Genomic DNA, 14,594 nt, shown 5'->3' on the forward strand with positions numbered 1-14,594 from the left:
CTAATACTGCTCCATCCTCTGTGCTGGAGAAACTTAACAGAAACTCATTTATAAAGCTCTACTGCAGCAGAGTAGCTTTACTGCTGATTGGTAGAATTCATTCAGAAAACAGGATTTTAAGTGCGCCTTACAGTTTCTCATATCTTTCGAGAACTCTTCTCTACTATTCCACAGTTCACTGTGCTACTCCCTTCTAGCTTATGCTTGGAATTGGACATGGTGACCCTAGGTTCATATTCTCATATGCTCATATTGTGACCCAATGCTCTATAACCCTATAAACCCTATTATCCATTCATTACTAATCCTAAACCAAAAACCTCTTGCAAAAATATTTATAATACTAGATTTTATGTCCCAAAGGCTCTATTTTAGGGCCTGTAACTTTTCTAAATTACAACAGTAATGTAAAGAACAGACATGTGTAAAGTACTAGAAACCCAGATTTTAAAAAATACAAGTGCTCCATCAAAAAAGTGACTAGTTAGTGTTCTTTGAGCTATACACTTAAGTGGAAGTACTAAAGTATTCAACATTTTTGGTATTTAAGTATTGCAAGATGTTTATATTCTAAAATGTACTACTCATATACTGAAAGTAAAAGCACAGTACTGTGTTGTGTAGTTATTACAGAAAGCAGTGGAAAGCTATCAGAGTGAAAGTTAGAACAGAAGCACAGAATAACAATGCGGCACATAAAAAATGTATTGGGGTAAAAGTATTAAACTCATGGAAAATATTTAGTAAAATAAAAGTGGAAGTAGGAGAACAAATTATATTCCAGCAGAGACAGATACAGCATTTTAGCACTTAACTACAGTAGTGAAGTGTTTTTTTTTTACTTTACATCTATGGTAAAATATGGACTTACAAAGATTAAAGAGTTATTAAAATTGTTAATGGTTTTTTGTGGTGATTGGTAGTGGGTTCTTGATAGATATGACATATGGGGCATTTAAGATTCTTTCACCCATATTGTCTCATGCATACTGGGAAAATGACATCGTAGGCATTACTACTCACAGTGGACAGTGCTGTGGGTGGTAATGATAATAATTATCAGCAGTGTTTGACTAGAATTGCAAAGTCAGAGATTCCACACACATATCAAGGGATATAACAAAAGTCATGTGTAAAAGCATTGTTTGTGTAATTTAACATCTCATCATTATCTCTTTATCCAGTTGTTGTTTTTGTGTTATTTGTTTTTGGTCAACCAAAGGAGGGTGGGTCCCTCTTACTGAGTCTTGGTTACTCCTAAGGTTTCTCTGTAAAGATGCTTTGTGACAACATTTGTTGTAAAAAGAGCTATATAAATACCTTTAAACTGACTAGAATTGACTTAAATTTTATTAAATTGAATATCTAGCCGCTACAACATGCACACAAATACAAATAGAGAATACATAATGTAGGACTAGCCTTAATCCCTGTCTGGGAAACTGACCCATAGTGTTGTTCAACCACAGGGTTGTTCACCTCTAGCCCAAGAGCAAGGTTTGTGTCCAGCCTAGTATCAAGCACTACCCATCCAGTACACATCTTAATTGCCAGGTTTTTGAGGGTGTTTGAGCAAGCAAATTGCCAAAATATGCTGGATACAGGCCCTCCAGTACTTGGGTTGAACAAGTAAGACATGTGCATTGCCCAGGATGGCTCCTAGCAACATTTTGGAATGGTTTCTTACGATGCTCCCAAGCAGGACTTAACTGGCAGCTCATAATTTGATCCAAAAGGAGTAATTTATTAATTTATCAGTTTTATTTTTACTACATACAGTCCATGCATGTTCTACCTGCAGTACCTCCTGTTAGCCAGCTGGTGCCCCCATAGCTCCACAGTAGAGCAGTGCAGAGGGAGGTTACAGGCTGTACAGCACTGCATGTAGAAGCTACACAATTAGACTGATGTAGGACGAGCTACACTAATCCTAATCTTAACCATTATGAAATAAATGGGGAAATTGGTCTTGGATCAGTGAAAAATGAGGCCTTCTCCACCAGCACAAAGCAGAAAAACGGAACTGGTTGGAGTTCATTCCTCTCTGTGAGAGTGTGAAACGTGTCTTTAGAGTCTGGTCGTTTTGCTGCATCTTGTAGCATCTTCTTTGCAGCGTCATATGTTTCATAGTTATATATTTATCGAATGTTTACATACAGATTAGACATATAGAGACACACACAAACACGTAATTTAATACAATGCGTTTGTGAATCTTCGTAGAGAATCTTGTCATGTCAGTGACACTTTTCACTACTCTAAGGAACAAAGACACACATGTATACACACACACATACACACACACACACACACACACATGGTGATGGGGGTGGTATGTGCTGTGCCATTTCCGTCATTTTACCCAACAGCAGCATCCCTAAACTCTGGATGCTGTAGTGTTTTCTCTTTCTCTCTCTCTCTCTCTCTCTCTCTCTGTCTTTCTCTCTCTCTCTCTCTCTCTCTCTCTCTGTCTCACTCACACACACACACACACACACACACACACACACACACACACACACACACACACACACACACGCACGCCTCCGCTCGCCATTTCCATGTCATCCCTCTGACCTCAAAAATAATAATTAAAACGTGTAATTAACGCTAACCCAGATAGCGCCTAATTATCAGCACTTAGCTTCGGAAAGACGCGCCGGCGCATCCCTTTTCACCCGTCCCCTCGCTCCTCTGTTCCTCTCCTCCGTCCAAATTTAGACGGAGGAAGACTCATTAGAATGCTGCGAAGTTCGTGGCCCTATCGTCGTAGCAACGGGAGAAGTGCTAAATTGGAGAGAGAGCGAAATCCCACCGAAAGGCGATGGCCGCCCCGCACCATAATTAGGGTTAGCTGTAGCCGCCATTGTTAACATCATGCCTTAATTTGAGGAGATGGCTCTCTCCCTGACCTCTCTTTTTTTTTTCCTATCCCTTGCTCCATTTCTCTCTTTCTTTCTCTTTCTCTCTCTCTCTCTCTCTCTCTCTCTGTCTCTGTCTCTCTGCCTCATCCACTCGTTTACCCACCACCTTCACTTCTCTTTCCCTTGGTTATTCTCTTTTACACCTTCTGCTCTTTCTCTCTCTTTCTTTCTCTCTCTCTCTCTCTCTCTCTCTCTCTCTCTCTCTCTCTTTCTCTCTCTCTCTCCTTGCCTCTCCCATTGTTCCCTTATTTCCCTTTAGTGCTCAGTAAGGAGGGAGTCCCTTACTCAATCTTCTCTGCTATTTCTGGAGCGAAGATTCTGGAAATAGTGCAAGGTCATTATTATAATTAAGAGGCAGATGAAATGGACAAATGAATCTCTCATTCTTGCGCTCAATCTTTCTCTCTCTCTCTCTCTGTCTTCCTCTCTTGCGCTCTCAATCTCTCTCTATCTATCTCTAACTCTTTTAGGGGCTCTCTTTATCTTGTGCTCTTTTTGCACTCTCCCTCCCTCCCCCGCTGTCCCTTTTTAGTCTTTCTCAATGCTTCAGTCTCTCTCCTTCACTTCCTCTCTTTCTCTTCTCTCTCTCACATTCTTGCTCTTTCTCTCTTTTCTTTCTTATTTTACTTTCCTCTACTCTTCCTGTCCTCTCTTTGACTTTCTCTTCCTCTCTTTACTCTCTTTACTCTCACGGTTGTCTCCTTTACTCTTTCTATTCCTCTCTTTGCTTTCATTTACTCTCTCTGTTGTCCCCTTTACTCTTTCTCTTTCTTCCTCTCTTTACTTTCTCTTTCTTCCTTTCTCTTGCTCACATTCTTGCTCTCTCTCTTTTATTTATTTTTTTCTTTTACTTTCCTTTACTCTTCCTGTCCTCTCTTTGACTTTCTCTTGCTCTCTTTACTTTCCTTTACTCTCCCTGTTGCCCCCTTTACTCTTTCTATTCCTCTCTTTGCTTTCCTTTACTCTTCCTGTTGTCCTTTTACTCTTTCTCTCTCTTTCATACTTTCTCTCTCTCTACTGGGCTCTCTTGAAATTTCTCTTCATTCCTGTTACTTTGCTTCATCTCCCCCCCCCCTCTCTCTATTCCCTTTAGCTCTTTTTCTCTCTTGCGCTCATCTTACACTTTTTCCTATCCTTTCTTTATCTCTTTCTCTTGTTTTGTTTCTGTTCTGCTCCATCTCTCACCGTCGCTCACTCTTCCTGTTTTTCACCCATGTTTTTGCCATTTCTCTCTTAATGCCTCTTCACTAGCTGGTTTTCCAAGAGTTTTGCCAAATTAGTCATATTTACATCTACAGAAGTGGAGATTTATATTAATCTTTTGCATTTAGAAGTATCATATTTACAACATTTTGCAAGCTGTTTTAGGAGTACAAATGCACCAGACAGTTCTTGAAGAATGGTGAGATTTGGGTTCTGCATTTCTGAATCTTAAGCAACTTTTAAAAAGCTTTAGTTCTTTCCAGTCACTGGTCATGTGTTCAAACTGTTCACAGGGTTGCAATTGCTTTATTCAAGTATATTTATGCATTCAAACTTTTATGAATTATGCTAGTTTAAAAGTTGTTAGTTTTTTAAATGTTTTGAAGTTTCTTTTTAATTTAGGCTTTTTGTTATGCATACTGTTAAAATTGACAAAAACCTTGATGCTGTCCTTCGTCTTTCTTTTTCACACTTTCTTTCTCCCACTCTACTCCATCTTGCCATCTTTCCTTTTATCTCTTTCAACCCACAATGCAACCCCTCTTGGCTCACTTTACTCCCTAGCCTCTTTCGATATCGCTCTCTCTCTTTCTCTCTGTGAGTAAGTGGAGATTATGAATGCACTCCTCCATACTTCATGCGGAGCTGAAATGAGCAGTCATGAAGAGTGGAGGTTTCCATGGCATGGCTGGCCTGAGTAGGCCAGTGCTGCTGTTGTCAAGAGGCTAACCGCGTGGTTGGATCTGAGGCTTTGCCTGGGCCTCAGAGCACACTGGCAGTGGCTTTTGCTCTTGTTCTGGTTTAAAGCATGCACAGAGAGAGAGGGAGAGAGCGCGAGAGGGAGCGAGAGAGAGAAAGAAAGAGAAAGAGAGCAAACACCGTCTCCCTAAGCAAGCAAGCCCTGCCTCCCCCACCTATCTCTCTGAATCACCACACTATAAATATGTGAGAGGTTTGTTTGCTGGCTAGGGACTCGTATTAGCATTTGGACCTGCTGGATACCTGTGTGCGTTTGTCTATGTGCATTTCACATGGAGCATGAGCACACACTCACACACATACACGTTCTGTAGGTGCTTGTGTATGTGTGTGAAAGAGAGAGTGGTATTATATCTCACACTATCACTCCTTTAGCAGGTTGTAGGAGGCTATGGAGGCTGCTATGAAGTACAGCCTTCATCTCTGACAATGATCTGTGTTTGTGTGTTCACACATGGGTGGGTGTATGAATGTAATTCTCTTTTTTCCAATGCTTTTAGTGTACTGAATCTCTTAATTTTCTCTCTGTCTCTGTAGGAGATGTACTCTAAAGGGCTGGTTCCTCTCTCAGCTGTTAAGCAGGTGCGATCGGTAGGAGAAAATAAGCTGGAGGTAGTCACTTCACAAAGAACGTTTGTGTTTCGAGCTGAGAAAGAAGGTAAAACTTTGCTTTTTCTTATTTTTCTTTACTATGTTTGTACAATTTCTAACCAGAAAAAAATGAGAGAGTATGTAAAATGCATTTTGACTTCTATTTAATTGCAGACAATATAAACCCTTTATTTCATTTGTCAATTTATATCCATTTCCGCATTTTAGGCCTGCAACACATTCCACAGAATTTAGACTGTAAGAATGTAGAATAAAAATGAGGATGATAAAACCAAAGAATATGATTTTAAATAATATTTCAATCATGATATAGTACAAAAGCAGCATTAATGAAGGTTGAGTCTTTTGAACTGCAAACATAGGCAGGAATATTCTAGTTTGCAAACAAATGCATGAGAAATGTAGTCAAATGTTTAAAAACAGGGGACTCTAAATGCTCCAGCAGTCTAAAGCGTTGCCACTATGATCAGCAGATCGCCGGTTCGAATCCTGTTCATGTAGTTTGCTTTGAAAGAGCACAACTGGCCTCTCTCTGGGTGGGTAGATGGCACTCTCCTCCCTCATCACTACAAAGGGTGATGTCGTTTAGCACAAGGCATCTGTGAGCTGATGTATCAGAACTGAGTTGCTGCGCTTTCTTCTGAGCGCGCTGTGATTATACTCAGCAATGCTGCATCTGCAGCAGTTTAAAAAGAGGCAGTGGCTGACTTCACGTGTGTTGGTGGAGGCATGTGCCAGTCTTCTCTCTCTTGTTGTTTGGGCATCATTATTGATGGGTGGAGTCCTACTGAGTGGGTTGGGTAATTGGCCGTGTAAATTGGGGAGAAAATGGGAATAATAAATAATAATAATAAAAAAATTTTTAAAACAAATTTAGGAAGTACTGTTTTCTGTCTACAGTACATAATATTAAATGATTTAAACAATTGAGAAGACTTTGAGTATATAAAAGGCAAGGGTGCATCTCTTGCATCAAGAACCATCATTTAACAGTAGCTCATAAAATCACATGGGCAAATGAATTATTTGATAATCTTTTTTCAAGAAATACAATATGGAGTTACATTCACAGCATCGACTTTTCTAGGCGCTGAGGCATCTGGGATCGATCATCACACAGTAGTAAAACCTCACTACTTGGAATCGTGGGTGCCAAAATGCCTTTCAAGTGTTATAAGAAGGGATGACAACAAAATAAAATAGTATATTCTTTACTGTCGCAACTTTTTGGGATTGTGCTTTAGGCCTTAAATGCAAGAGTGGATGTATATAAACAAGAAAAAAACAAAAAAGTGTACTGGACTAGTGATGTAATCTTGTGGATGGTATCACATTAGTGGTGTTAAAAGTCTTTCCCTAGGAGGCATGTTACATTAACACTTGAGCTTTGTTAAAAGGAGAACTCCGGTGTAAAATTTGACTTTTGGTGTAGTAAAACATGATAAAGAGTTACTAACCTTTGTTGTATAGCACACTTCTGCTCTCCTACAGCTTTCCAAGATCCAGTAATTTTGTGCTTTTTGCCCAGCACTCTGTACAACGGCCGCTTTGGGGCATATTTTGCCTTGATAAATCGCTTTTTCCACCGTTATCCAGAATCAAAGTAGGTCCACACTTCATTGGTATAATATTTAAAAGTGCACAAAAAAAACACTGTTTACATCCCATAGCGTTACCTTCTGCTACACCGAAATTCCATTTCACAACAGAGTTCTCCTTTAAGTCAGAGGCTGCATATAACATTCAACACTGACTTTAATGGGGTTTTAACTACAGCTTTCACCACTTATAGAGAAAGCACACTCTGTATCAATGACTGCTGACTAGAGGTGGGTCGAAATGGCCCTAAAATAATATAACGATACTCTTGGCGATATGACAAAACTCTTTTTAAAAAACGATTTCAAAAATACACTATACACTGCAAGAAAATAAAAAATAAATGTATTATTACATACAATATAATGTTGCACACCCCTAAGAGAGGTATTAACAAATACAAGAATTTTATCATATTTGTACGAGAGGTCAATGATCCAGAATGATGTCATGATACTAATAATAATGCACTCCAAATATCTACATATATCCAGGATTAAAGTCAAATAAATGATACTGGACAGATATAATCTGTCTCTAGTAGATATTTAATAGGAAATGGGATGGGTGATACGTTCACGATATTTAACAATTTTGACGATATTATCGTATATAGATATGCCACACCTCTACTGCTGATGTACCTTTAGAACTGGTGTCATGTATTTAGAATGTTGGTAATGACTGTACATCTCAGTATCGGTTCTCGTGAAATCACTATAGCCTAATTATTATGACTAATGTGAGGCTTTCACTGACACCATGCTCTATTTAACTCCTTGTTTGCTCTGAGTTGATGGATTTCTTAGAAGTGCAAATTACAAGTGATTTTTACATCCCAGAATTAGTGCTATCGAATCTCTAACTTTAGATTTAACCACACTATTTAAATAACTCCTACTACTTACGCTATTTTTGTCTCTTCTCCTTTTCCTCCACCACTTTTTCCTAGTAGACGGGCCACGTTCTCTGCACTTCCTCTTAGAAAGCTGAGGTCTTCTGAAGGACGTTAGCAGGCCTCATTTGAAGTCCCACTGTGCAGTAATGAAAATGCTTCCACATAGAATATATTTTGATTTCACACATTTTTGAGTAATAAAGCTCAAACTGTGCAGATATGCAGTAATTAATGTGACTCTCGGAGGAGCTGGAATGAAATTTAAAGAATGTTTCATAGATGACTGATGACTGTCACGTCTTTGCCCTGTTTCCTGTCTGTTCTCATGTTTCTCTGTCTGTTTTCCCCATGTTTCTTGTCTCCCCGGGTTTAACCCAGTAATTTTGTGTCTAATTCGTAGCTCCTCCCCTTTGTTACCTGTTTCCCCAGGTGTTTGTAGTTTTGTGTGTGTTTCCTGTGTATATATAGCCTTAGTGTTTTAGTCTGTGTTTGTCCTCTGTTGTTTTGTCTTTCCCGTGTATACCTCTTGTTTCACATAGTTTATTGCCCTTGTTTATCCCTGGTTATTTCTTGTTTTCCTAGTTTATTTTCCTTGTTTATTTTTTGTGCTTTTTAGTTTGTTTCGTCTTGTTTTAGTTTATAGTCTCTCGTTTGTTTTAGTTTTTTCCCTTGCTTGTTTCTTAGTTTATTCGTTTATTATTTATTTAATTAAAATACTTCCTTTACCTGCGTATGCGTCTGAGGCTGTGAATCTTTCGCCGAACAGTTTCTGTTGGTCATCCTCTAGTCCTTCATCAGTGGTCACAGGACAATGCCCACAGGATGCTGTTGTCTGGATATATCTGCTTGGTGGAATATTTTCAGTTCAGCAGGGACACTGAGGTGTTTAAAAACTCCAGCAGCAGTGCTGTGTCTGATCCACTTGTACCAGAACAACGCACACATTAACACACCACAACCATTGGCATCTTGGCTAATGCTGTACATGAGCTAGAGTGGAAATAAGCCCACCAGCATTGAGATGTGGAGTTTTGGATGAAGTAAAGTGACTTCATTAACACTTTTCTTTTGCCGACCACAATAAAATCCTCACAGTAATACTGTAAAAACAGTTAAAAAAACTTTCTTTAATATATATTCTTGAAAAATTAAAATTCGTAATTTGTCAGGTTGAAAATGGTGCCATAAACAGCTGTTTGGATCCCAGTAACACTGTATTTTAGCACCTTTCTTCACATGAAATTGAAGTTGAGTCGAATTCTGTGTGCATGCAAGATTTCAACTCTATTGCAAAGGCTTGTGTTTTGTGCCCCAGAAGGAGTATAACAGATTCCTTGAAATAAGGGTTAATCTACAATTACAGTATACCACCTGTCCTTTTTCTTCTTCTATTGTTTAACGGATGGTGATATCTTACCTTAACTTTCTGTAATTAGTTGGAAAGTCCGAACCATCTAGAAAGGTGCTTTCACACTATGGGTGGGCGGTATGTTCCTTAAATAATATCACAATAGAAAAATATATATTTTTTGATGATGATATTGTCAATGATATGGCAAAACATAGGAATATACTACTGCAGCAAAATGAATAATAAAGTTTATTTATTTCAATTATGAGCTACATTCAGTAGATACAAAAGAAAAATCTAAAAACATAACTTACAGCTGATTTTGTATAAAACAATAATAGTGTAACAAACCAATAAATATAACAAAATAAAGTAATGCAAAACAAGAAAAATCTACTACAAAACTAAAATGTTGCATATTTAGTGCATGTAAACTGCAAAAGATTATTGCAATATGGAGTTTTTTTATGTCAGAATTTTTGACAATTATATCGAATACAAAGAAATATTATATGGCACACCCCTATTTCAGGCTGAAAGCCAATTGCTTGGAACAAATTTTGGTTTGTGTCACCTTTTAAAACTGCTTTTTTGGTTAGATCCAAATTAAACAGTTAAACAAAAAACATGCATGAAAACAACTTTAGACTGAATCTGGGATTGTTGTCGCTGACTGTTTTTGCAAGTCTGGTCAGCAGTGTTGGACTGAGGCTGCTGTATGTTAGGGGTCAATAGGTTAGATAGTCCCAGAACCAGGTGAAGAGGAGACTGGGTTTAGGGCTGAGCTTCTGGATTTTAGATTTAAACAGGTTATTTCGCTCACTTTCTCTTTCAATAGCGCTCTCACGCTCTTTCTCACGCTCTCTCTGTCTCTGTCTCTCTCTCTGTCTCTCTCTCTCTCTCACTCTCTCTTACTCTCTTTCTCTCGCTGCGTGAAGCGTTCTCAGGCGAACGATGTGTGCTCTGCTCGTAGCGCATCTCCTTCAATTAGCCTGGGTCTTGTCTGTTTTAATGAAAGCTTTGCTCCCCTCATTGTTACTGTTTAGAGTCAGCCAAAAAAGAGGGCAGCCACACTTCACACTGATGGAAAACACAGTGGAAAACACAGCGTAGCTTTAAACATGTGCACGAAAGGTCTTGCCTGAATGCATTATTGTCAGTTAGAGTTACGTAGGTCTGAGTGATTATTTATATATTTCCTCTAATGTCGTGCAGGGAGAAATCAGTAGTGGCTGTGACTAATTTTAATGCAAACAAAAGCCTTGTCTCCATGTTGGCTGTTGTCTGTAAGCAGTGTGTTTTTGCTCTAGGCAGGAATTGAGGAGACATGATTACTTGATTAGACTTGAATGCTTTGTTGAAAACAATGTCTTAAGAATTACCTATTTGATGGCTCATAATTCTTTGCACGATAAAGATGCTTTTTAAATTCTCTTGCCTGTATCTCTTAGGAGTGTTTTCAGATTTGAACCAATTAATCGGGTCTCTTACAGATGAGTCATGCGTGTACACTGCTCAAAAAGTTAAGAAGACACTTAATCATCACAGTAAAACATAATATCAGTTGTACTTTAGCAATATCAATCTGACTAGTGAGGAAGTGTAAGTTATTGTGAATCAAGTCTACCTGCTTGGTGCCAATAAAAGTGACAACAGGTACTTCAGAAGGGCAACATCAGGACAACCCCCCCACAAATACTCTCTTTTGTCCTTTCTAACTGGTTCTTTTTTAGTTTTATGTTTTGCTAGTGTCCTTGTCACTGCTGGAAGCATGAGCACTACCTGCAGCCCTTTCACTTTCAGGTTGTACAAGTAGTCCAGCTCTTCAAGGATAACACATCCATTTTGTGTTGTCATAAAAATGTTTAGACAGTCTCAAGAACATGTAGGAGATTCTAGGACAATGTTAAGTTAGGTTACACAAGTAGGACCCGGGTTCCTCCTGGTGCAGGACAATTTCCAGACTTATGTGGCCAGAGTGTGTAGGCAGTTCCTGAATGATCAGCGCAATGATGATCCTAGTATTCTTTGGTTCCCCCTGCAAACAAACGTTCCAGGTTCCGGAACCTACATTTGTTGGTGAAAACGCAAAAAACGGTTCAAAATTAGGTTTGCAAACCAGAACGGTGCTTGTTCCACGTTGGTTGAAAAGCAATATGTATGATTCGATTAAATGAGTCCAGCCAGGGTTGGATATATTGTATATAGTTCCGTTTTGAACCGGCAAATTAACTTAACATTTCGACTATATATATATATAAATAAGTGACTGAACCCATTCTGTCCATGGCAAGCTAATATCTTACCTTAATTTGTGATGATTGATCTTTTTTCTTCATAAACACAGCTTATCCTCCCCAAGCTTGTATATGTTTGCTTTTCGACCCTCTAAAAATGCTTGTTTTGGAGCAATAAGAATACTTTTACAGCAATCATAATTATTATTTGCTTGAATTTGAGATGATAAAGAAAGTTATGCCCCATCCTGAGGTGGACTAAAGCTATTTTACAGTAGATGACCATAGCAACACCAGATACAAATGACTATGAATATAGCTTTTGCAAGAACTAGTAAGCTAGGCTTCAGAAAGGAATATATACTTAGCTTTATCTTAGTCACAGCAGTAGTAAGGGAGCACCAGCTCCTGTGTAAGCAGGTGCAGCTCCCAAATTTGTCATTTTTTGGGCATGCTTTTTCACAGAGGATTGCTAAGAGGGAACCTTATGTTGACCCCAAAACTACAAGCTGATCCTCAAGCTAATCCATTCCCTCAGATTGGGGGTCCTGTTCCTAATCACGTGGGCTGCTCCTATAGACTACTTTGGGTCCTAAAACTGCTTCCAGCACCAAAACCACAGGCTGATCTTTATCTTAAACCTATAGGCTGATTCTAACCCTAAGCCTTTCCATCTGATTTGGCGTCTGATCTGAACTGTTTGGCCTGTTTCTAAGCCTGACCTATAGTCTGCTTCTAACCACAAAACTGCTCTTGGTAATATTTTGCTTGGATAGATGCCTCATAGATGCTCAACTGACTTTTAACTGAATCATTACACAAGTTAACCATCGGTCCTTACCTTGGCCTGTCGAAATTTTCTCTAACTGGACCATACTGAATTCTAATTAAATACCCCTGCTATAGAGTATAATTTACAATTAATTTAGGGTTAAGTTGCTTTTAATAGAGATGCAGTTGAATGATGGGAGAACATCTATGCAGCCTCTATAATGGAGGGTCCAAATATTACCCAGTATCCGATCCAAGTGTTGCCCTACTCTTAACACTTGTCCCACAGGTTCCTCCAAACTTCTGATCCAACCAGTCTGATCCAAACCTTAATATGTTTCGACAGATTTCTGTGCACTTGATCCGCTAACTCATTTCACTAACTCAAAAGTGGTATTTTATAGGTGTAGCCTTGTAGCAGCACGAACACGGCTTTTTGCTGAAGCAGTAATAATATAGCTAAAGCTTTTTATCCAATGTTAAGCTATAGGCTGTTGCTATGGTTGGCATTAATTGATAGTATTGCTAGTAGGCCTTTTTTATTGAGCAACTTTTAATGTAACTGCATGATCAAAATAAATTAAGCCTTTTAAATTTAACTTCAGTTTAAGCTTCATTTTATGCCAATGTTAACATTTACTTTTTTATAAATTGTATAGCTGATTTTTTTTATTTTTATTAAATGTTTTAAGATTATATTGTAATGAATACAGTTGTTAGCAGTTTCTTTCTCATAAAATAGATTGTGGTAGTCTTAGGCTGTACTTCAGGCTGTTGTTTTTGATGAAAAGTGAAGCTGCATTTCGCTGCACTGTAGCGTTAAGCATGTGGTATAAATGTATTTTTAAAAACACATTCCTCTCTCTGATATTATGACCCATGAATCTCTCTGTAAGCCCCTCCATAAGTCTAGCTGTGGATTTGGCCGGACTTCCTTTTTTCTTTAGCATCAGTGTGTGTTGTGGAGGTAGAGAGGCGGCCTGGTCAGCTCATGCATCTTTAAACAGCTTTATACCAGACTGAGAGAGTCATCAATCTTAAGACAAACACGAGGAAGAGGGAGAAAGAGAGCGAGAGAGAGAGAGCGAGCAACAAGCAGCTGTAAAGGCTGGAGGTGGCCAGAGAGAAAGGAAAGGGCTGTGACTGAGTAGTAAGAGAGGCAGAGAGAGCACATGGTGAATAATTTAGGTTTGTGTGTGTGTGTGTGTGTGTGTGTGTGTGTGTGTGTGTGTGTGTGTGTGTGTGTGTGTGAGCTTGGGTTTGGGAGCACAGACAGCTGTGCAGTGTTTTTCGTTTTTCGCCAGGCTGCAGGTGCGGAGGTCTCCCCAGGTGAGTGCCGGCTGGGAGAAAGCAAACTTTATAGTGTTGTTAGGGTATTGCGACTGCAAAACATTTGTGTGCAGGGAAAAAGAAATAAGCACTTTTTAAAAATACAGAGCATGAAATTACCGGTGAGTCATATTGCACTGGCCAGTTTCCAGAAAATGAATCACACACATGTGTAAACACCTGTGTGTCGCCCACAAATGTACATTTTTCTCTATATGTTTGTTTTTCTGTTTCACCCAGATGTGCCCGATTAAAAGAAAAAGCACATTGTTTCACAATACATTACACTCACATTAAATAAGCGTGTTTTTTTTTTTTTTTTTTTTTTTTTTACTATTTTGATAATTCACAATTGCTCTTCTTTTTTTTTTCTTTTTTTCTAATTTGTATATTAATAAATTAAGTCATCCTCTATGAAAGGACCATATAAGGAGTCATGTAGTAAACTTAAAAATTTAGCATTTTCTGAGGCTGGTAACTCTTAAACTTAAACTCAACAGAGGTAACTGTTGGTCTTCCTTTCCTGAGGTGGTCCTAATTAGAGCCAGTTTCATCAAAGTTTTTTATGGTTATTGTAACTGCTGTTGACGATACTTTCAGTTCTTGAAATTTTTCAGATTGACTGACCTTCATTTCTTAAAGTATTTTTATATTTACTTAGTTGAGTAGTTTTTGCATAATCTAGATTGGAACATAACTCAAATAGGGATATTCACTGTAAATCAACTTTACAACTGATGCTCTAAAAAAAAAAAAAAAAAAAAAAATCAGGTAATTAACCCTTGACGAGTTCAGCACAGCTGTTAACTGAAAGCCATTCCTGGTGTCTCTGTCTCATAAAGCTGACTGAGAAAATATCATTTGAATTTTTGTGAGAATAACCCATAACATTCTCATTAAAACCAATTCTA

General features: G+C 38.5%; 1 protein-coding gene across 1 annotated transcript in view; it reads left to right on the forward strand.

Annotated features, from left to right (window-relative positions):
* Positions 1-14,594, forward strand: part of arap2 (ArfGAP with RhoGAP domain, ankyrin repeat and PH domain 2) — a 168,159-nt gene that overhangs the window by 37,368 nt on the left and 116,197 nt on the right. The window contains exon 8 of the mRNA XM_022678436.2: positions 5,424-5,544. Coding sequence (XP_022534157.2) covers positions 5,424-5,544 — 121 coding nt within the window. The remainder of the gene's footprint in view (positions 1-5,423; positions 5,545-14,594) is intronic.

Source organism: Astyanax mexicanus, chromosome 8 (assembly GCF_023375975.1).
Source record: "Astyanax mexicanus isolate ESR-SI-001 chromosome 8, AstMex3_surface, whole genome shotgun sequence".
Classification (NCBI taxonomy): Eukaryota; Metazoa; Chordata; class Actinopteri; order Characiformes; family Acestrorhamphidae; genus Astyanax; species Astyanax mexicanus.